The sequence below is a fragment of the Balaenoptera acutorostrata genome, chromosome 10 (genome assembly GCF_949987535.1).
Source record: "Balaenoptera acutorostrata chromosome 10, mBalAcu1.1, whole genome shotgun sequence".
NCBI lineage: Eukaryota > Metazoa > Chordata > Mammalia > Artiodactyla > Balaenopteridae > Balaenoptera > Balaenoptera acutorostrata.
In genome coordinates this window covers 105,607,675-105,629,368 of record NC_080073.1, presented here as the reverse complement: position 1 = coordinate 105,629,368, position 21,694 = coordinate 105,607,675, and the positions used below count along the sequence as shown (strand labels likewise).

The 21,694-nt window shown below is 55.7% G+C and overlaps 1 protein-coding gene across 3 annotated transcripts; it reads left to right on the top strand.

The window, feature by feature from the left end:
* Positions 1–190: 190 nt before the first annotated feature.
* WRNIP1 (WRN helicase interacting protein 1) lies at positions 191–15,001 on the top strand. 3 transcript variants are annotated; one of them, XM_007174077.3, is made up of 7 exons: positions 191–1,132; positions 2,970–3,161; positions 3,600–3,841; positions 9,457–9,686; positions 12,426–12,581; positions 13,662–13,741; positions 14,297–15,001. In XM_007174077.3, the coding sequence occupies exons 1-7, from the start codon at positions 392–394 to the stop codon at positions 14,570–14,572; spliced, it is 1,917 nt and encodes a 638-aa protein (XP_007174139.2). In that variant the 5' UTR covers positions 191–391; the 3' UTR covers positions 14,573–15,001. The 3 variants fall into 3 exon arrangements, with proteins under 3 accessions (XP_007174139.2, XP_057410656.1, XP_057410657.1); XM_057554673.1 differs by lacking the exon at positions 12,426–12,581; XM_057554674.1 differs by lacking the exons at positions 13,662–13,741; positions 14,297–15,001 and having other exon boundaries at positions 11,874–12,430.
* Positions 15,002–21,694: the final 6,693 nt, after the last annotated feature.

Genomic DNA, 21,694 nt, shown 5'->3' with positions numbered 1-21,694 from the left:
TCTCGCGAGCCCGGCCGGAAGGGAACGCACTGCAGCCGGGAGAACGTCCACGGACTACACTTCCCGACAGGCCGCGCGAGCCGTTGCCCACGGCGGCCAGGCGAACCTCCGTGGACTACATTTCCCGACAGGCCGCGCGAAACCGTTGCGAGCGGCCGCGGACTACGTTTCCCGTCAGGCCGCGCGGGCCGTTGCCAGAGGCTGCCGGGCGAGGGGCCGCGGACTCCGCTTCCCGGCGCGCCGCGCGAGGCGCCGGGGCCGCCGGCCGAGGGCGGGCCGACGCGGGCAGCCCGGACGTGAGGCATGAGCGGCGCCCTCCGCCGGCCCGCTCGCGTCCTGCCGCCTCCCCGAGCGAGGGTCGCGCGGCGCGGGGCCTAGCGCGGCGGCCGCCATGGAGGTGAGCGGGCCCGAGGACGACCCGTTCCTGGCGCAGCTGCACCGGGTGCAGTGCCCCGTGTGCCAGCAGACCATGCCCGCCGCGCACATCAACTCGCACCTGGACCGCTGTCTGCTGCTGCACCCGGCGGGCCACGCGGAGCCCGCGCCGCCCCGCGCCAAGCGGCGCCGGCCGTCCGAGAGCTCGGCGCTCAAGCAGCCGGCCACGCCGACGGCGGCCGAGAGCAGCGAGGGCGAGGCCGAGGAGCCGGACGACGGCGGCGAGACCGAGAGCCGAGAGAGCTACGACGCGCCGCCCACGCCCAGCGGCGCGCGGCTCATCCCCGACTTCCCGGTGGCGCGGCCCGGCAGCCCCGGCGGGAAGGGCGCGGGGCAGCGGCCGGCGGCGGCGGCGGCGGGCAGCGCGTCCCCGCGGAGCTGGGACGAGGCGGAGGCGCCGGAGGAGGAGGAGGCGGCGGGCGACGCGGACGGCGAGGACGACGCGGGCCGCTGGGACGCGGACGCCGCCGCCGCCTTCGAGGCCCCGGGGGGCCGCCCGCACGCCCGGGCCCCCGCGGCCGAGGAGGTGCGGCAGCTGCTGGAGGGGAAGCCGCTGGCCGACACGATGCGGCCCGACGCGCTGCAGGACTTCGTGGGGCAGGGCCGCGCCGTGGGGCCCGAGACGCTGCTGCGCTCGCTGCTCGAGGCCAACGAGGTGCCCTCGATCATCCTGTGGGGGCCGCCGGGCTGCGGCAAGGTGAGCGCGTCCGCTCGCCCCGCAGCGCCCCCCGGGCCGCAGGCGCGCTCTTCGGGCGTTTCCAGGGTGAAGGTGTCTGAATGCGGGGGGTGCGCGGGAATCGGGGGACCCTCGCGGCGGGCCGCCCAGAGCCGTGGTCCGTCCTGTTCCGGGGGCGGGAGGAGTCAGGTGTGCAGCCTGCAGTCGGGAATTGTAGAATTTCTGTTGTGCTGCTTTCGGCTCCTTGTAGCCGGTGGTTTTTTCAACAGACGGGTCTTCCTCAAAACTTGAGACTGCGCTCGCTTAACAGGACTGACGGGAGAACTCCTTCCCCCTGCGAGCCGCTTTCATCCCCCGTTTCCATAACTGTCCTTAGGATGGCTTGTCCTTTAAAGAAGCAACATCGGTGCATCTCGGTGGCCAGTGCTTTCTTAGGGGCTGGCACAAGCCCAGAGGAGGGCACTTAGGATGTTGGCGTCACTGGAAGAGCGCTGGGGGGACTGGGAAGGAGCCCTAAGGAGACAGAAGCTAGGACGGATAAAAGAGAAAGCGAGGAGGTGCTGAAATATATATTTTCTTATCTTCAGGGAAAGGGGGGAGAAGGAGCGCCAGTGAGCGAAAAGCAAAGCTCAGGGTGAGGTGCGAAGCGGCATCAGAGCTGTGGGGTGCAGACTCGTCAGCGCACAAGGGCTTTTACGATTTTTCTCCAGTTTTTCTTTCCAGCTTCGTCTTCCACAGCTTAATCACATCTCCATTTATTCCAGTTCTTAGCGTGTGTCCTGCTCGTGGTGTGCCTTCTTGTTTGCACTGGAGCTTTTCTTCAGCCAGAAACAATCAGAGTTGACTCGGGAAGCATGGCACTGCGCGGTAGCGTTCTTAGCCATTCCCTAGAGCTCTTAAGACGGTCAGGACAGCTAATCAGGTGGAGGACGTAGGGGCAGATGGCAAGAAAAACGCCCCTGTGGCGGGGAGCTCACAGCAGATGCCTGGCAGGAGAGCCAGTGGGCCGAGCTGCTCAGGGTAGTGGGTGGTCAGCGGCCACGAGCGGAGCAGCTGTGGCCTGTAGGCTGGGGTCGCTGAGGGGCAGCCGCGGTGCCTGACGGTGCTGTGTGACTCTCAGAAAGTCAAACGCCCCCAGCCCGCTCATTCAGGAGCAGGTTTGCCTCTCTCGTGACACAGCCTTCCGTTTGTCTTTACCTCCATCCGTAACTGCTGTACTTCACCGCTGGCAGTAATAATAAAGTTAATAATAGCATGTGTGTGTTTATCAAGCACCCGTTAAGCGCCAGGCGCTGAGCACCGCTTTCCCTGCGTCTCTCCATCGCTTCCCGGGAAGCGCTGACAGGTCGCGGTGCTGCTGTTCCATCTCTGTCCCCAGTGGACGGTCCCACGGGGTGGGGGTCGTCCTTGGTCTCTCAGTTCAAGGGCTGGCTCTCCTCTTCCGAGCTGCCCTGCGGAGCTTCCGGAAGTGGCCCAGCCAGCCCCGTGGGTCTGCGCCTCACCCGTCGGTGGTGCTGTTTTCTTGGCTGGGAGAGGTCACGGCTGTCGCCAGGCTCTGCTGCCGCAAGGTGGCCGCTCTTTCCAGGGATTCTAGAGATCTTAGCGTGCCCAGGAAGGCATCAGATGGGGTTAGACACGAAGGAGAGGAGATCAGGATCGGCCGAACTTTCAGCTGCTTTCCTGTTTCCTTCGTAATACTCTTCTCCACATTTGGAAGCGCGCTGCGCCGTTTCCGATTGTGTGCTGCCGAGCGCGCCTCTGCGTTCAGGCTGCGGGTAGACGCTGCCGCGGCTGCTCTGCCAGCCTGGGCGCACGTCCCTCCATCTCATCCGCTTCCACGCTCTGCCCTCTGTCGCAGACCACGCTGGCCCACATCATAGCTAACAACAGCAAGAAACACAGCGTGAGGTTCGTGACGTTGTCAGCCACCAGCGCCAAGACAAACGACGTGCGCGACGTCATCAAACAAGCTCAGAACGAGAAGCGCTTTTTCAAGAGGAAAACCATCCTTTTTATTGACGAGATTCATCGGTTCAATAAGTCCCAGCAGGTATGTGCACTTCTTTCTACTTTCTTTTGGTCCTTGTGAATGCTGACGTGAGTGTAAAGCCCGTGAGGTCGCTGCATAATGCTCGGGGCTGGGGGTGATGATAGCTCTGCGTCTGCAGAAGCCTAGACCCTCAGCCCTTCTCCTTTATGCCTGTGTCCTCACTTTTTATTAGCGTTTTTTTTGCTGACCAGAAAATGCTTCCTCTATTTGCTAAATGAAATTGTTGGTATATCTCTGAGCCATACATATCAGAAAAACCACTTTGGGTCAAGCTTCCAATTTTCATAAATGTTTAAACATCAGGACTCGCAGTGAGCAGTCTAAGTTCCTAACCTAATCCTGAACTCAGAATTAGGAGAAGGTAGGAACAGCCGACTTACCCAGGATCCTGCAGGTTGTCGACTGGGGTCAATTTCTTTTGTTTTCCTCCACGATCAGGACACGTTCCTTCCTCACGTGGAGTGTGGAACCATCACGCTGATTGGGGCGACCACGGAGAACCCCTCCTTCCAGGTCAACGCTGCTCTTCTGAGCCGCTGCCGGGTTATCGTTCTCGAGAAGCTTCCAGTGGAGGCTGTGGTGACTGTCTTGATGCGGGCGATCAACTCCCTGGGGATCCACGTCCTGGACTCCAGCCGCCCTGCCGACCCTCTGAGCCACGGCAGCAACAGCGGTTCTGAGTAAGTGACTCCGACCCCGGCAGGGCCCTGGGGCGGCACCTCCCGGAGAATCCCCGGCTGGGGCTGGAGGGGCAGGATGGAGAAACGTCCTTCTAGGAGAGACGGGGACGGAGGAGGGAAGTGCTGGGTTACAGACAGGCAGACAGGCTGGCTCTGTCTCTGCAGCCGGTTCCTGGCTTTTCACATGCGAGTTAGAGCCCATCGTGGGCTTATCTGTAGTTTTTCCAGCTTTAACTGCTTAGCCCCTTACTTTAGTACTTGGGTGTTTGCTTTTGTGCTGACAGATGTGGGTCTTTTCCTAGCACACTTTTTTTTCAAGGCTTAGAAGACCGACCATGAGAAGGCTTATTGATTGTTTTCTTCACAGGATAGACTTACGAATCTTTCGAAGTTTATGCTCAGATTCTAATTTCCTGTTCCTGCAGTTTTTTTACTTTTTAAGACACTAAGAATTAATATAAACATTACCATGAAACTCCTTTAGTCTTTTTAGGATGATTTTTGAGCACTCTAGTAGAAGTCAAACTCAGTTCCGTGAAAGTAAAGAAATTTTAACTGAAAATGATGCATTAAAGGCCATCCCTTTCCTCTTGGTGATCTTTCTGTATCGTGAGAGCTGCGTGGTGCACGGGCTGTGTATCGTGGATGATTGGCTGGGTTACTTGGGTCAGAGGTTTTCCCGTGTTTGTATTAGGGCGTATTCCTCAGCTGCCCCAGGGTCCCGCGTCAGCAGCCGTAATGCCGGGGGCCGAGGCCCATCCGCTGGGAGGCTGGTACCTCCACCCTCACCCCCACTGCTCTGGAGCCGCTCTTCTGTGAGGATTAAAGCACAGAGCAAATTTTAGGCTCAGGGCTTAGGTTTCAGCTGCCCCTCCCCGTGTGTCCGGCCTCCGCCGCTCGCTCCTGTCTTGGACGCAGGAGGAGCTATGCGGTGCCTCGTGAGAGCCCTGGACACGGCCGAGGACCCTATCGGCACCAGGTCGTGTGGCTTTAGGGTAGAGCTGAGGCGGGACCGCCACCCGCGGTGGGAGCTCCAGGAGGGGCCTCTACGTGCGGGGCGTGCGCCGGGGTCTGCAGGGCTGCTGCCCGCTCTGCGCGCCCACTCCGGCTTTCCTCCAAGCAGCACGTCCACTGCAGACTCACGGAAGCGAGTGATAAAGGGAAATTGAGAGGGAGAAAAATCCTGACTTTTGCGTGTGTGTTTTTCGTGCATGTACTGGTTGTCGTTATATGTCTACAACTTTCTATCCCACGTTTTTCTTTAGGGTAATTTATTTATTTTATTCACGTCAATATTCTGTGGGATGACTGTCAGGTTGTTCCCTCGCGCCATCACTGCCGTGCTGTAGTTTAAGTGGAATGAGGACCAGAGCAGCAGGCAGAGGGAAGAGTATCAGGCTTAATTCGTGGGTCTGCTTGTTAGCAGTTCTGACGAGAAGTTAAGTTGGGAGACGTCACAGGTCATTTGCTCAGGAGGCTGAGACACAAAAAGGCCGAGTCATGTGCCCCAGATCACACAGCTTGAATGATGGAGCTGGATTTTGAAAGTGTGCTTCTAACCCAGTTGGAAGAAGGAGCCTGAAGTTCAAGGAGTTACTTAGTACCTCCTTGGTACTGAGTGAAAGTGCTACTGGGGAGTACTAACATTCTAACCTTTCTCTGTGCTTCTTCGTGTCCAGGCAGACTGTATTAATTTGTAAAGGATTAGGAACCAAAGGCTTCCATCCGTAATTTAGCAGTTGTGTCTTTTGACCAGATCTGCGTGTTACACTTACCAGGGATACAGTTTGAAAAGGCATGTGCCCGGGGTCAGGCCCTGCAGGCTGTGGAGTCGGTAAATCTGTGCTGAGAGCCACACACCTGGATTTTAGGAAAGTTCTCTGTAACGTGATACACGTCGCTCTTGTGACCCTGACCGTGGAGTGTTCCTTTTCCTTAGAGAGAGTCACAGAGCGTTGTTTTGTCATTCAGGGAGCGGTTAACCGAGCCATGTATGTGCTTCTGTTCTGCATGAAATAACAGGCGCGTTTTCACTTACTTCACTCCTCCTGCAGCTTAGACATCCAGCCATAGAATCCTCTAGATAGCAGGAAAACAAGGTGCAGAAAGATGCAGGCCTTGGAAGGAAAGGGGGAAGGAGGGAGCTGGCCTTGCCGCACGCACCCAGGTTCCGGCTCAGACCACATGCTGCTCTCCAGCTAGAGGACGAGGCTGTCACTTCCTCCCTCTCTGGGTCTCATTACTTTGGAATGTGATCTTTCCCAGTGCACTTAAACCATTTTTTCCCTTATTATGGGACAGTTTTTAAAATCACAGTATAACGATATAATTCACTGTCTACTGCTGATTTCTCTGTGGGATGCTGTGCAATTTCAGGCACTCTGTCCCCAAGGTAGCTTGTGCCTCAGTTAATTCTTCTATGACTTTGGAAAGTTACTTCCAAATGAGAAACGTTGTAAAAGTGGACGCTTCCGTTTTACAATAGCCTTAAACTCTCTGGGGCCGGAGTGCTGTCCACGTGATCTGTGCAGCAGAGGCTGTTTGTCGCGGAGTTTTGCCAAGGGCGGTGCCCGCGTCCCTGCCTCTGTTCTCGCATGACCCTCCTCCGTTCCCTCTCCTGAGATCTCAAGGTGTTTTGGCGCGTTTATTCCTCTTCAGAAGCTGGCTGGCGGCGGCGGGGGTCGGGATGGGCTGGTGGGGGCCGGGACCTCCGGCCGCGTCCTGTGCAGCAATCCTGGCGGCAAGTTCCCAACAGAGACTTAGCGTGTGACCGTCCCGAGCGGCACCTTGGCTAGTGGAGCCCAGGTGCTGACAGATTTGTTTGTGTTTAAAAAGACTCATTTTGGACGGGGCTGAAATTGGAGTGTGGCTCGCGTGGAAGGGGGTGTGGAGCACTGGGGGCCGGGGTGGGCGCCCTCCCGTCCCCCCGACTCCAGGCCTGACGGACGGGATGATGGTGGAATGGTGTGGACTTTGGTTAAGAGTCTAAACAGCGAAGGAAGGATTTCCTTTTCCACCACGCAGAACCCATCCCCAGTTTTAAAGGCTAATCACAGTCTGCTCGTCGGCTTCTCTCATCACGAGCGAGGCCCGTGAGGAGGCGTGGCAGCGCGGGAGGACTGGGCTGGGAGAGCACCCACCTGTCTGTTCTCTGCCCCCAAGCACTTCACGCCTCTCGGTGCCTCCGGCGGACCGTCACACAGGAGGGAGGTACGTGCACCAGAGCCCTGACCTGCAGGTGGCAGAGCAACAGGTGACGTCACCCCTTTGTCGCTAGTGTTTGCATTTTTTATAATCCCATTTGGTGAAAAAGTAATATTCAGAGTTCTGAGTAACTTGCTTGTATTTCAGAATTATATTTTTTGTTAGTAAGGTTGCAAACGCTATATGGTATGACCCCAATTTTGTTTTAAAAACTAGACTGGATATTTATAGGATAGAAATTCACGAGATGTTCAGAAGGTTCTACCTGCCACCCAGTATGTCCGGAACCCCAGGCCACACCACCCAGGTTCAGTGAGGTTGATAGTGACGTGGGTGGATGGCCCATAGAGGAAATTCAGCACATGACCTGGCAGCTGTTGTTCTCTAGGTGGTGCAGATAAGGGGTTTTTATGTTTTTGTTTTTTTTGTACTTTCCAGATGTCACCATGTTTAAAAATACACGTTTCACTCTGAGATTGTGGGACAATTGAAGTTAGTCCATTCGTTGTGCAGATGTGGAGTGCCTGATGTCCGCCAGGCACTGGGCGTGAAGAATGAAACGTAATTCCCATCCTCGCGGCCCCGGCAGTGGCGGGGGGATGGAGAGACGGCGTGTCACCACCAAATGGCCCGCTCCAGGTGACGCTCACCCAGGGCTCTGGCTCCATCGCTTTCCTCCTGCAGATGGCCCTGCGGGCTCTTTGTTGCTAGGAAGCCTTCCAAGGGGATGGAAAGCATTGCTTTTAGTAGTTCTGAGATGAGATGTTCAGGCCGTTTGGGTCTCTCTGCCCCCCCCCAAACACACACACACGTGTATACACACACGCGTGTACACACACGTACACATACACGTATACAAGTACACATATACACATGTGTACACACATACACATGCACACACGTATACACACACGCGTGCACACACGATGTGCCGTCACCAAGCCCCGACTACCCTCCTCTTAGGCGTACCTGGGCTGCCACACCCCCTCTGACGTGGGCCTGTGCAACACGTTCTCTTTAGTGTGGGTTGTCTAGTTTTTTCCAAATCATCAAAAATCTGCTTCAGAAACGGGCCGTCAGCTTTACAAAGAGCCAGTGAGGCGGCCTCGGGGTGTGTGGTGTCTGATCAGGAAGGGATGAGGGTGGGCCTGTAGGCTCTTTCCACAGCTCTGGGGCCCAGGCGGCTGTCAGGAGTCCTGGAAGAGTCGTTCACAGCGCAGCTAATCCCTGGGGTGGGAGGCGGTCCCTGGAAGCCTTGGCTTCGGTGAGGGAGCAGGGAGGTGGGTGAGAGCAGTGGTTTGGGATCGTCAGGGAGTGAGGTGCAGATTGGGGTCGTTCAGGCTGTTCCCCAAAGCGAGGTGGGGGGTGGGTGTGTGGTCAGGAACTCTGCGTGGACCTCCGTAGACAAGCTGGGCCCCTTGTGTGGCCACGTCCCACTCCCCGCCTTGGCCCAGCCCAGTGACTGCCTAGGAGTTGTTTTCCAAGCAGCTGATGAAGGTTGACGATGACATGGGTGAGCCGTAACTTTGGACGATTATTTTCTGCTTTGCACACGTGCAGCTGGCACCTAGCTGGAAAAAATAAGACCTCTCTATGTAACTAAACGTGTCACGTATCTCGTGTAACTAGACTGGGAATAGGAAAAGTAGTTCAGTTAGGCTCGAAAAGGAGTCACAGTTAGACCTCCTTTACGAAGGTCCGCATGGGCTTAGTACCCCCATGGCAGTGTGCCCCAGGCCTAAATCCCAGAGGCCTGCTTCTGGGTCCTGCTGTGCCCAGAGGGATTGGGGACCTGGTGGGTTGTTTGTAAAATAAGGGGCATGTGTGTGCTTATGCAGTTGTCACTCAGTGTCTGCGGGGGAATGGTTCCAGGGCCCCTGCCCCAACAGATACCAAAATCCGAGGGTGGCGGACGCTCGGGCCCCTTCCGTAAAACGGCACAGTGTTTGCATAGGACCCGAGCACATCCGTACACTTCAGATCATCTCTAGAGGACTTATGATACCTAACACAATGTAAATGACACGTAGATCGTTGTAAATATGTCGTGAGTGCTTTGTAAATAGTTGTTGGTGTGCAGCAGATTCAAGCTGTGCCTTTTGGAACTATCTGGAATCTTTCCCCCTGACGTTTTCCATCCGAGGCCGGTTGAATCCGTGGATGCGGAACCCGCAGATGCAGAGGGCAGAGCATCCAGTGAAATCACCTCGCGACTCCAGGGCGAGGCAGTTCTCAGTCTTGATGCCCACCCACGTGACACCGTGGACCCGCTTTAACACAGTGGTTTGGGGTCCAGGGCAGAGGCTGGAACCTCGGGTGGCTCGTTAGTGGCCTTGCGGGGACAGAAGGTCACAGAGCGCTGCGGGGTGAGCGTGTCCCGTGAGTGTGACACGCTCCCGGTGGTGTTGCAGGCCCTCCGTGCTCATAGAGGACAAGGCGGTGGACACGCTGGCCCGCCTGAGCGACGGGGACGCGCGGGCCGGACTGAACGGGCTGCAGCTGGCGGTGCTGGCCAGGCTGAGCACCAGGAAGGGATTCGGGAAGAAGAGCGGGCAGAGCTACCCTCCCAGCCGCGTGCTGGTCACCGAGGGCGACGTGAAGGAAGGCCTCCAGCGCTCTCACATCCTGTACGACCGAGCAGGTGAGTGACCACCCGAGCCATGCGGCCCCCGGGCAGCTCCGCGTCGGTCATAGAGGCGCCTCCCGCCCAGAGCCCCGTGTCGCAGGCCTGCTTCCCGATTGCTCGGGTGCAGAGCAGGATGGCCCTGATGAGAGCGGGTGTGAGACTGCGGGAAGTTGGCTGCGCCTCTGATTCCAGTAACTCAGTGAGAGGTAGAATCCTTAATTCTTAGAGTTTCTGCGAAAAATTAAGTTTACATCGAACTTGGTGCTTTTATTTCATAGTAGTTTTTTAAAAAATTAAAGTTGACGTGTGTATGTATCTGTTTTCATAGAACCGTATTTACAGGTACCAAATATGATACCAGCTTTTATTAAATTCCTGACCTGGCAATATTAAATGTCGTAAGCACAGCACGTTTGTGTCTTTTTATAAAAGACGCGGGTGCTGAAGAGAGTCTGCTGCAGATGAGGCTGTAGGGTAGACTTGGGTCTGTGTGATTCTCGGCAGTCACACGGCAGGAGCCGGAGTAGATTTCTACACCTTTGAAAGGAAGCTGATGGCTCGAGCTGTCACTCTGCGTGCCGTGTCTGCAGTGTTTCCAGATGCTTCTTGGTGATGGAAGCTCCTCCTGCTGGCCGGGGCGGGGCGTGGGGGAAGTTTGGCAATGACTGGTTCCGGGCACAGCCTCCTGATGAGGGCACCGAGCGGGCCGTGTGACCCCTGGGAAGCGCCTCAGCCGACTGGGGGCACTAAGGACATGCTGGAAGCCTGTCACGGCCGCTCCTGTCTACGTCCCGATGCAGCCCAGGCATCTCAGCCCCCAGCACTTTGTGCCCCGAAGTTGTATGGATGCTCAGCAAATCTGAACAGTAAAACATTCTGGGTGTAGAGCATTGCTTCGCTTTGGCCAAGTGCAAGGATTGGAGATGTGAACGAAATGTAAAATTTCCAGAGGTAGAGATAACGCCCACGTGCTGGACTCCCGTTGTTTCTGGGGGCTCTGGTCTTTCTCCCTTGTGGTTGTCCTAAGGTGATGCTTCATTCTGACGGGACCCACTGGAACTGCTCTCACGTGTCATCAGACCGTCAGCTAAAAACCAGAGAGCTGCCATCTAACATAATGGTAGCTAACGTGGAAGTTTGTTTTGTAATTTTCAAAACAACCTTAGGCGGTAGGTAACTATTAATGTTACCCCACTTTACAGATGGCAAAGCCTAAGTTCACAAAGCAAGTGCTAAAACTCATCCTCAAATCCAAGTCTGACGGATTCCGAGGACAGGACCTTCCCCCGTGTTGGTGCTGCCTGCACGCCAGCCCACCCCACGGTCACCAGCCTCACCCCTGCAGCACATATGTGCGTGCACACACACGCACACGCGCACACACACACGCACACGTGCGCACACACGCACACGCGCACACACACGTGCACACGCGCACGCACACACGCACACGCGCACACACACACGCACACGTGCACACACGCACGCGCGCACACACACGCACACGTGCACACACACGCACACGTGCGCACACACACGCACACGTGCACACACGCGCACACACACGCACACGTGCGCACACACACGCACACGTGCACACACACGCACACGCACACGCGCACACACACACGCACACGCTGGTTCCGGCCTCTCGGGGTCACGTTCCATCAGGGGGAGCCACACAGGACGGGGACCCCTGTTCTCCGCAGCTGTGTGCTGCCCGCCTGGGCCAGGCCTTGAGAACCCGCACGTTCTAGAAGCCTTCCCCTTCGTGCCGCCCCCGCTGTCACATCCCCACCCACAGTGGGTCGACGGACACAAAGGCACTTCAGATCCCAGAGAATCGTCCTCTCACAGGCTTTGTTCCATCAATATGGTGATAGAGGCCTCACCCTGGGAACCTGCTCGCTGGTACTCTTGGCCTTTTTTGTAGCTCTGCTGAGACAAAGAGCGCCACCCCCAGGATTTTAATTATTTCTTTTCATGTCATCTAGCATATAGTTACCCACCTGTGGGATTTGGTAGATAGCTCAGATATTTCTGTGTCAGAGTGAAGAGGTTTCCAAATGAGAAAAGTTCTCTGCCCTGCATTGAGGTGGAGGTTCTACACAAATAGTGTGGAATTCTAGGCTATAAAGTGGTGTATGATAAAAGCAAAAATAGAAGCTAGCATAGAATATCTAACCATGCATGTTCCTACAGGGCTTGCTCTGTGCCTGGCGAACGTTATTAGTCAGCCCCGTGAGCTAGCTGGTCTTGCACCCATTTTACAGATGAGGAACCAAGACACAGACGCAGTCAGACTTGCCCACGGTCACATGGCCGGTGCGCTTGGCATTTAAACCCAGGCCGCCTGGCTCCAGAGCCCGTGGCCTCGACCGTGTTACCTTCATCGTGGACGTAGTAAAAGCGTGAGAGCCAAGGACCTTTGCAGCGGGGGAGGCTCAGGGCCGTCTCGTCGCTCACAGTTGACGAGGCGAGCGGAGGGGAGCTCTCCTGCGCCCTCCGTGTCCGCGGGTTGGCCGAGCCTGCGCTGCCAGCCCTCCTGCCCACATCCAGGCTCGGCGTCCCACACCGGTCGCCGGGCAGCTGGAGGGCAGCTGTCAAACCTCGCTCTCCTCAGGGCTTCCCGGGCCCCTCACCAGTGCAGGCTTCCTTGAAGTCGGCCGGGGCAGAGCAGCGCGCGGCCCGGATGGCGTGTGAGCGGCGGGTCCCGCGTCCCGCCGAGGCTGAGCGGTACCCTTTGGTGTCCAGGAGAGGAGCATTACAGCTGCGCCTCCGCGCTGCACAAGTCCATGCGGGGCTCGGACCCGAGCGCCTCCCTCTACTGGCTGGGGCGCATGCTGGAGGGGGGCGAGGACCCGCTGTACGTGGCCCGGCGGCTCGTGAGGTTTGCCAGCGAGGACGTGGGTGAGTGACGGGGGGCCCGGGTCCCAGGGGTGCTGCTGCCTTTCGGCCTGGGAACCTCCTGGCTCCGTGCGGGGCAGGTGAGGAGGAGGAGGAGGGTCAGGGTGAGCACAGCCGCTTCTTCCTGGGGGGTGTGCTCGGGGTGTTGGTCTCCCAGAGTCACCGTTTCCTGCTTCCTCCGCGGTGGGGACCGCGCAGGAGGACAGGCCCCCTCATATCATCTGCACTTTGCTGCATGTCACAGACAGTGCGTTTTTTACAAAGTGAAGGTTTGCGGCAACCCTGCGTCAAGCGGGTCTGGCAGCACCCTTTTTCCCACAGCAGCTGCTCCCGTGGTGTCTCTGTCGCACTTCGGTAATTCTCATGATATTTCACACTTCTTCGTCTCCGTTATATTTTTGTTATGGAGATAGTGATAAGTCATCTTTGATGCCACTACTACAAAAAGATTGGCTCACTGAAGGCTCAGATGATGGTTAGCATTTTTTTAGCAATAAAGTATTTTTAGACATAATGCTGTTGGTGACGGTAGAGTGTAAACATAACCTTTATACGCACTGGGAAACCAAAGATTTCATGCGACTTGCTTTATTGCCGTATTCGCTTTATTGCAGTGGTCTAGAACCAAACCCACAATATCTCTGAGGTGCCTGTGTTGAAATAAAAGAAACATTTTAAATTTGCTTTGCAGTCAGGTGTTCTGGTTCCATCAGGCAGCTCCTGAGAAAGAGATGGAAGATTCTGGACACTATTTAAAGAAAACGACCAGAAAGATTTACCTTTCTTTGGTATTAGTAGATGTTCTGCTTTTAATGTGTCCATCCTTGTGACTGTCTCCATGGCCTCTCCTCCTTACGTGGGTTGTACGTAGTCTCCTGTTTTTCCTACCAGATGCAGAGTTTTTATCCATGAGGAGACAGTTCTTGACACTGCGCAGTAACCACTCAGTAAATATTTCCAGTAAGCTAACGAGATCAGATTCTGCTGAGTGGATTTTTTGGTCCAAGTCTGCAGGCAGTGATGGGTCAGGATGGGGGTGTGCGTTATGACTTACACGTGCCTTTGTCTCTGTGTGTGTGGCAGGTCTGGCCGACCCGTCTGCATTAACACAAGCAGTTGCTGCCTACCAAGGCTGTCACTTTATAGGCATGCCCGAGTGCGAGGTAAGGGAACCCGCCCCGTTCTTTGCAAATCGGTCCCTTGCTCTCACGCTGTGTCCCTTCGTGGTCCCTCACCATGGGTGCCTGGGCCACTGAAGAAGCTGCTTGGCTTTCTCACTTGCATCTTAGAAGCTTAAGACTCTAGAGAGGGGACCTCGGGTGTCAGCAGGGTCATGTGTTCAAACTGGGGGAGTCCTGAGTGCCGAGGAGGTGCCCAGGGTTTCCTGGGGATGGAAGTGTCAGAGGAGCCGAACAGGAAATCTCTGCAAGTTCACCCACAAACAGAGCAGCTCCTGCTTAGCTTTATGTATTCGGGTTTCAAGAAAAATTTCATATAATAAAAAGTTCTTTCAGTTTAAAAAAAAAGAAAAGAAAAGAAAACCAGTGGTCTGGTTCAGCCTCTCGCCTCAAGCAGGAATGTCTTCTTTCCGTCCTAGGTGATCCAGACTGTGGGCAAAGCGGGGGAGTAAAAGCCTGGGGGCGGGGATGGGGGCGGGGGGCTCTTCTCAGAACTAACCAGAGGCGGCGCCGCCGTGACCGCGGTGCCCTCTCGCCCAGGTGCTCCTGGCCCAGTGCGTCGTCTACTTGGCCCGAGCCCCGAAGTCTGTCGAGGTGTACAGCGCCTACAGCAACGTCAAGGCCTGCCTGCGGAGCCACCAGGGGCCGCTGCCCCCCGTCCCGCTGCACCTGCGCAACGCGCCCACCAGGCTCATGAAGGACCTAGGCTACGGCCAGGGCTACAAGTACAACCCCGCGCACAGCGAGCCCGTGGACCAGGACTACCTGCCCGAAGAACTGAGGGGCGTGGATTTCTTTAAGCAGCGGCGGTGCTGACTCGGAGGCTGGGCCGGGCGGGGGAGGCCCCGGATCGCCGGGTGGGCGGCCTGGCGGGAATCACAGCAGGCCGACCTTTCGTGCCAGCGGCGTAAGCGTTCCTGCGGGGGGGGGCGCGGTTCCTTCAGCTGAACGTGTGGCGTCTAAATTGTGTTCGTTTGCACTCTGTGCGACGTTATGCTCATGAAACGGTCTGGCAGCTTTGTGCAATGAATTAACGTTACGAGGGATGACCTATCTTGTCATAGTATTTAAGTCATAATGTCATTTCAGAATTCAGTTCTGTAGGGTTTTTTTCCTTTAAAAAATGGATATTCTGGGTAGTTTCAGTTGGTAAAAAAATGTAATTGTGATTTAATACTGCATAGTGTTTTGGGTATTTTTTTTATATGCAAAGGTCTTATAAGCCAATAAAACTATTTCAAAGTACTTCAATTCTTGCCTGTTTTTCCACCTGGGATCCAAGGTACCAACATCTGTCACCATCACATTTTGATAGGTAAGCGCTGTGAAAGAAAAATTTTCATAGGTGACGTTGGAAAGTTTGGAAGTCCGTGTATCTTTCGAAAATTAACTTTTAACCATTTTGAAGGATTGTAAATGGCTTCTGAAAGAATCAGCAGCTCCCATCCCGGGCCTCCCCACTTCTCCAGACTCTTGAAGCCCCGTGTTTCTAAATGATATATCCGGTTTTGCCTCTGTGTTTGCTAAAGCTGAATATGCCCCCGCATGCGCACACACACACACACACACACACATCACACACACACATCCAGAGCTTCGCTTCCTTTGTATCTACTGCTGATGTAACCAAAAGTGGGGTCCAGCTGCCCGCTGTGCAAAAGCCAATAAAGAGTCCGGGTTGGTGGAAAGGAAAGTTTGCTTTATTTTGGATGCCGGCAGCCGGGGTGGGGGGAGGGTGAACTCGTGTCCAGAGGCCGACGCACCCCTGACGGGGGGCAAGGGCTTCTATAGGTGGAGGGAGGCGGCTACACGCAGAAACAGCACAGGCAGCTCTGACAGGCATCTTGATGTCGGCCATGCGGTGCTCTGACCAGCGTCGTCTTGATTAAGTGCAGTTAGTCTTCAGTTCCAGGGTCGGTTGGTTCCCGTTTCCTTGAGGCCGGTTCTCGGAACTGTGGCAGCTTGTGTCATGGCTGCAGCCTGGTCGTCATGCAGTTCACTTCTCCCACCTGGTGGGGTTTCAGTGTCTACAAGACGGGTTTCAGTGTCTACAAGACGGCTCCCAGGACGTGGCTCAGAATACGATCTGTGGCCCTTGAGGAGGAACTAAAGGGCCTTGACTATGCTTAATGACTAAGCTATTGTCTTGTCCTGTTTGACCGCTTTTCTCTGTTTCTGTGTTTTCTCACTTCTCTGATTAAACTTATTCTTTGCCTAAAGTTTTTCCACAGGCAAAAGGCAGGCTGAGGACATGGGGGGAAGGACCCTAGGGTCCTGCTCCGTTTCACTGATTCTTCTCCAACTCCTTCCTAGCCATTTGGCACCCATTTCCCCGAGGACACTACCATCTACTCGTCTGTCGGTGGTCTACCCCGCAGTGTGACCCCTCCTGGGCACCTTTGCTCCATCCGGGTGTCACATCTGACCTCGGGATCCTGTGCTCTCCCTGCTCCGGTGGTGCAGATCCTGCAGTCGCTTTAAGGAGCGTGGATGCCTGGAAGGCAAGATGATTTTAGACCTTGAGAGCCTGGAAGTGCTCTTACTCTACCTTCAGACTTGCCTGATGGTTTGGGAATAAGTTCTAGGTTGGGCAGCGTTTGCCAGTTGCCTTCCTCTTGCCCACGTTGCTGTCGAGAAGTTTGACCTCTGCAGGCTGAGCGAATCTTCTCTCTCTGTTCCCGGGGTCGGAAAGTTTGCGATGATTTTCCTGGGCATTTGGTGGAGTCTTTCAATCTGGAAGCTCAGGTCTTTGAGTTCTGGGAAAGTTTCTGTTCTTTTCATTCAATAAACACTGAGTGCCAGCCTCACACTGGGCTCTCGTTGGGAACATAAGTGAACAAACAACAACAACAGACAACAATCCTGTGCTCGTGAAACAGCGTGGAAAAGAGCATTTCAATATGGCAACGGGATGAGTGCTAAGGAAGAAGTACTGCCCCAGGATGGACGTAGACAGGAGGGGGTGTGGTCCAGGTGTTCGGGTGGCCAAGCAGACCTCCGCGAGAACGAGAGGGGGAGTGTGTCCGGTGAGGCCGTCCGGCGCGTGGAGGAGCAGAGGTAGTGAGCGTCGTCAGGAGATGATGGTGTGGAGCCTTCTTGGTCGTGGGAGACTTGGCTTTTACTCGGGGTATCTAGCAAAGGAGTGACGTGGTGGGACTTAGGTGTCTTGAGGGTCACCTGTGCTGTGGCCCGGAGACAGGACAGAAGGGAGGAGGGGCGGCCAAGGGCCAGGCAGCATCTGCGAAGCCTGGGAGGTGCTGGTGCGCGAGCGGTGGTGGCGGAGATGGTAAGGCTGGTCTGGTCATGAGGGCGCTTGAAGGACGAGCCAATAAAATTTGGTGACAGGTCGTGTGTGGCGTGTATGTGTGAAAGAGGAGCTGCCCATGGCTTTCGCTTACTGAGGTCATGATATGTACCAGCTTGGTTCTTAGCACTTTGCAGGGACTACTTATTTGAATCCTCGTAATAACCCAGTAAACTAAGTACCATTATTCACATTTTCGGGATAAGGAGGCTGGGGCACAGAAAGGTTGGGTAACTTGCCCTGGACCACCCAGCTCATAAAGGGGGGGCCTTGGATGCAGAGGCCCGCTCTCACCTGTGGATTCTTCTCACCTGCACTTTCTCTGGTCCGTCTTTCTGGAATAGCCTCTGGAGCTTGGCCCTCTGGAGGTTGTATATGTTTCTTTCCTCCTTATTTTCCATCCTTTGTCTTTTTGCTCTACTCCCTGAGAGAGTTCCTCAACTTTATTCTTCCTCTTTGCCATCATCATGTTATAAATTTCCGAGAGCTCACTTTTTTGGTAATGTCCTTTTTTTTGTTGTAGCCTGTGTGTGTTTGGTGATTACTTATCTTATCTCCCTGAGGATATTAAATTTGTTTTTAATTTTCTCCCTGTATGTTCTCTTTCCTTCCACGGTTGTTTTTTCTGTTCGTTTTGGCCTCTTCCTCAGATGTCCAGCAACCCCGGGTTAGGTTCCTCCGTTCAGCTCAAGAGCAGATTGGAAGCTCAGAGCATGGGGCGGGGACGGGGCACGGGGTGTGACTTTGATCCTCAAGGAGCCATTTGTTGGAAACCCTGGAAGCCAGGGTCTTCAGGGCTTTTCCTCTTGGGCTGGTAAGAGCCCCAGAGAACCTCTTCTGTTCTCTCGCCAAGTGGAGAAAAGTCTGCTCCCTGTGTTCTAGGTGCCACGTGGGCAGGCGTCTCCCAGCGAGCAGTGTGTGTGTGTGTGTGTGTTGTGTGTGTGTGTATGTCCCCTTGATCTCTGCGTGTGAAGTGGGACCCAGGCCCCCAGCTCTATCTGGGGTCCAGTTCGGAGATCCTCCTGGAGTGGGAGAGGATGACCACTGCCGTTGGAGCCCTGGAGACGCCTGCCGCGTGAACGAGGCCGGTTCTTGTTGTCCGCTGGGACCTGCCAAGTGCGTTGCCAGGCGCGCATCCTCTCCCCGGGCTCAGCACCGTGCTGCTGTGTCTGCGGCGTACGATCCCTTCGCTGCACGATTGGCGGGGGCTTGGGAAGACACGAAGTGAGACACGGGTTCAGTCCATCGCCTTGACTAGTATTCAGGATAATTAAGGTTTGCAGCTCACAACCGTAGGGACTCAAGGCCTGGCCTTTGACCAGAGTGGGGAGGCCTTACGTAGACGGCGTGGGGTCAGGGGGGACTCAGCCTCCGCTGCACGTCCTGGCAGGAGTGGGGGGAGGGTGAGAGAAGGAGGTGAGTGCCTGACCCCCGCTCCTACCCCGTGCCCCGCTGGTGCCCCCGTTTCAGAACCTGCCAGGTGCTCCCTGGTTGAAGAGCAGGACGGAAAGGGTGGAGCGCGGGCCTGGAGGGGCGGCGGGGCGGGCACGCCTAGAGCGGACGGATCTCTGAGCCCAGGCGTGTAGCGACTACATCTTAGACGAAACAAGGTTCCGCCTGATTGTGGACCTTGAGAAAACTAATAATAGGACCAGGAAAATGGTCAGATGTAAACAGTGTATGAAAATCAGTAGCTTCTGGCCTATAATTGTAATCAGGAAATGTGCCAAGAAAAATCCGCCCTTCTCAGTAACAGCGTGGAGGGACACGTACTAGTCTCCGAGGAATAGGACCAAGGTGGAGACAAAAACCTCGAACAAAAGCAGGCAGAAGCCGTATTCCTCAACATTTTATTATAAACGTCATGAGTATAAACAGTATTTAAATTTGGTTTTATATCCCCACCATGCTTGGCCCTTAAAAGGTGGTCAGTGTGTATTTGTTGACTGACAAAATGAGTGAATAAACTGTCACTGAGACATTTACGTCGGTGTCTGACAGGGGAGGCCTGCCCTCGCTCGACGTGTGTGTCCACCAGGATGCGGGCTCCACTGCGACGGCCGGTCTCAGCACAGCGGCCGCCTGGTGCCCGTGACCCCACTCAGCCAAGACTGGTTCAGCGTTTGTAGCTAACCTCATGGGCCAATCACCAGGTTTTTAAAAAACTTACTATTTACCTGTCAGGTTACAAAAGTAACGTGACCGTTGCCAAAAAGGTACGAGAGGAGATGCAGCCAAAAACAGAAGAAACCACACAGAAAAACAATAATAAAAGTCAACTTTAATTTTTCTTCTCAACAGTAACCACTGCTAGCTTTTTAGTATACGTCTTTGGGGTATTTTTTCCAATGTGTGTGAGAGAATTGGAAGCAACATCACCTGTTTCCTAGCCTGCTTACTTTTTCTCGCCTCACCGTGTGATTTGTCACGTCCTGGAATTGGCCTCAGTGGGTGACTTTCAGTGGCTGCACACAGAGCCCCCAGGGGCCACGCGTTCTGTGTGACGCAGAGCACGGGCTGTGACAGCGGGCTCCTAAGAACCAGGAAGATGTGGTCTGGACCTCGGGCCACTTTCTCCAGCGCCTGGACTGCACCGCCTCGTCCCTTACCTGGCCCCTCCCCCTGCCCTCAAGCCCACCCGGGGAGGGGTCTGGTCGCATGCCACCAACCCTTCCCCGCCCCCCCGCCTGACCTCCCCACACCCTCAGTATGAAGACGGAGTCCGTGCTTTAGTCCACAAGATCGCATCCGCCCACCCGCTCCCACCCATCCGGCCCTGCCACCCGTGCAGCAGTGTTCCCACCTCGCTCCCTCCCTCCCTGCCCTCAGCCCCTGCCCCCAGGTGGTGAAGGGCCAGCGCTCAGATCTGTGTCCTTGGGTGCGAGTCCTGTCTGTGCCACTTCTCCCCTGGGTGACCTTGCTCAGGGTCATCATCTTTGTTTTCACTCTCCTCATCTGTAGGATGGGGATCAAAATATTACCTAATCGCAGCGGGAATAACCTGCTGAGGACCATGCACGATGGCTGCGCGTCGTGACTGCTCGAGAAGGGTGAGTTATGAGCGTTTCTCGTTCTCCTGATCTCACCTCAAACATCACTTCCTTAGGGAGGCCTGTGACCCCTCAGGCCAGGTCAGGCCCCACCCCAGTTGCTCACCCACCCGGATGTGCTCGCACAGCCCGTGCCCTTGTGCTCAGAGCTCAGGGAGCGCTGGTCCCCTTGCTGGATGTTGACTGCTCTCCCTCTGGACCGCGCAGGGTACGAGGCCAGCGCCCGGCCTGCAGCTCCTTTCATCTCCTTCCCTGAGGGGCCGGGCTGAGCCCAGGAGGCCAGCCCGGGGATAGGGAGGGTTGCAGTCTTCCAGGGACACTTGACGTGTGTGCTGCCTGCTGTACGTCAGGCACTGTTGGAAGTGTTTTACATTTATCATCGCAGTTTCCCAAATGACCAGCTGAGCCTCGTCTATGTTGTATCTAGAAGAGGACGTGGGACTCAGAGAGGCTGAGTGACCGTCCCGGGGCCACAGAGTGGGCTCGAAACCCAGGCAGTCTGGGCGCTTAGCCACCTTGCCCCTGGTTCTCGGACTCCCGTGCGCATCAGAACCCAGAATGCTGGTTCAGTCTGTCTGCGGTGGGGCTGAGAACGTGTTTCTAGTAGGTTCCCCGTGAGGCTGGTGCTGCCGATGCGTGCAGACCACACTTGGAGAGCCCCCGCGCCACCCGCCATCAGTGCCCAGGAAGAAGTTTCCAGTAGCCAGCGGGCTCCTCTAGATGTGGGTAGAACTGCACAGTTGCCTTTGCCCCCCTCCTGCCTCCTACCTGGACACTCATTTATCTTTCCTTTCTGGTTCCAACCACGTTCGGTGACTCGGGAGGACAAGTCCCCGTGTCACCTGGGCCTGCCCACCTCCCTTCTGTCGGGCCCTTCAAACCGCGGTTGCTGGTTTTCCCCAGCGGGGCTGGTTTAAATCATCCACCTTGAAATGGTGTCGCGTGTGTTGTGCTGGCCGGGCCTCCCCAGGCAGGGGAGGGTCGGCTGACGCCAGAGGAAAGGGCGTCTTTCTGCTGCTCTCGGAGGCTCGACAGCGGCCAGCTGGGCCCTGGGGAAGACAGAGGTTTCCAAGCAACTCGATTTCTGTGCTTCTTGCCGACTTTGATTAACTTTTCACTCCCGTTGTAGAACACGGGTTTGATTCACTTGGCTTCTCACGGAGGAAGAAGAGCCTGCAGCCCGCAGGTTCCCTGCCTGCCCTGCCACTTCCTCGCTGTCACACCCCGTGGAAACCAGTATTGTGAAAACAGGAAGTCTCTTCTTGGGCCGAGGGCTTGGAAGACTGCACGCTTGCCCATGGGCATCGGAAGCCCGAGTCCAAGTGCGTGGAGGGAGGTGCCCGGCTGCTGCCCAGGGGTTGTGCCTGGGGCACCCGGGTCCGGGCAGCCTCTGCTTGAGCAGCGGCAGGGTCCCAGCTGGTAATTCGTTACTGAGGGAAGTTACATAACCGGCAACCTTCTAACTGTTCAACCGTTTCCTGGAGCAGAAAGTATTTGAGTTGGAGTCCTACATTTCTTCCATTATCTATTTTTTGAAATCTTGCCTCAAGACCCAGCAAAAATGTGAAGGTTTCACTGAACCAC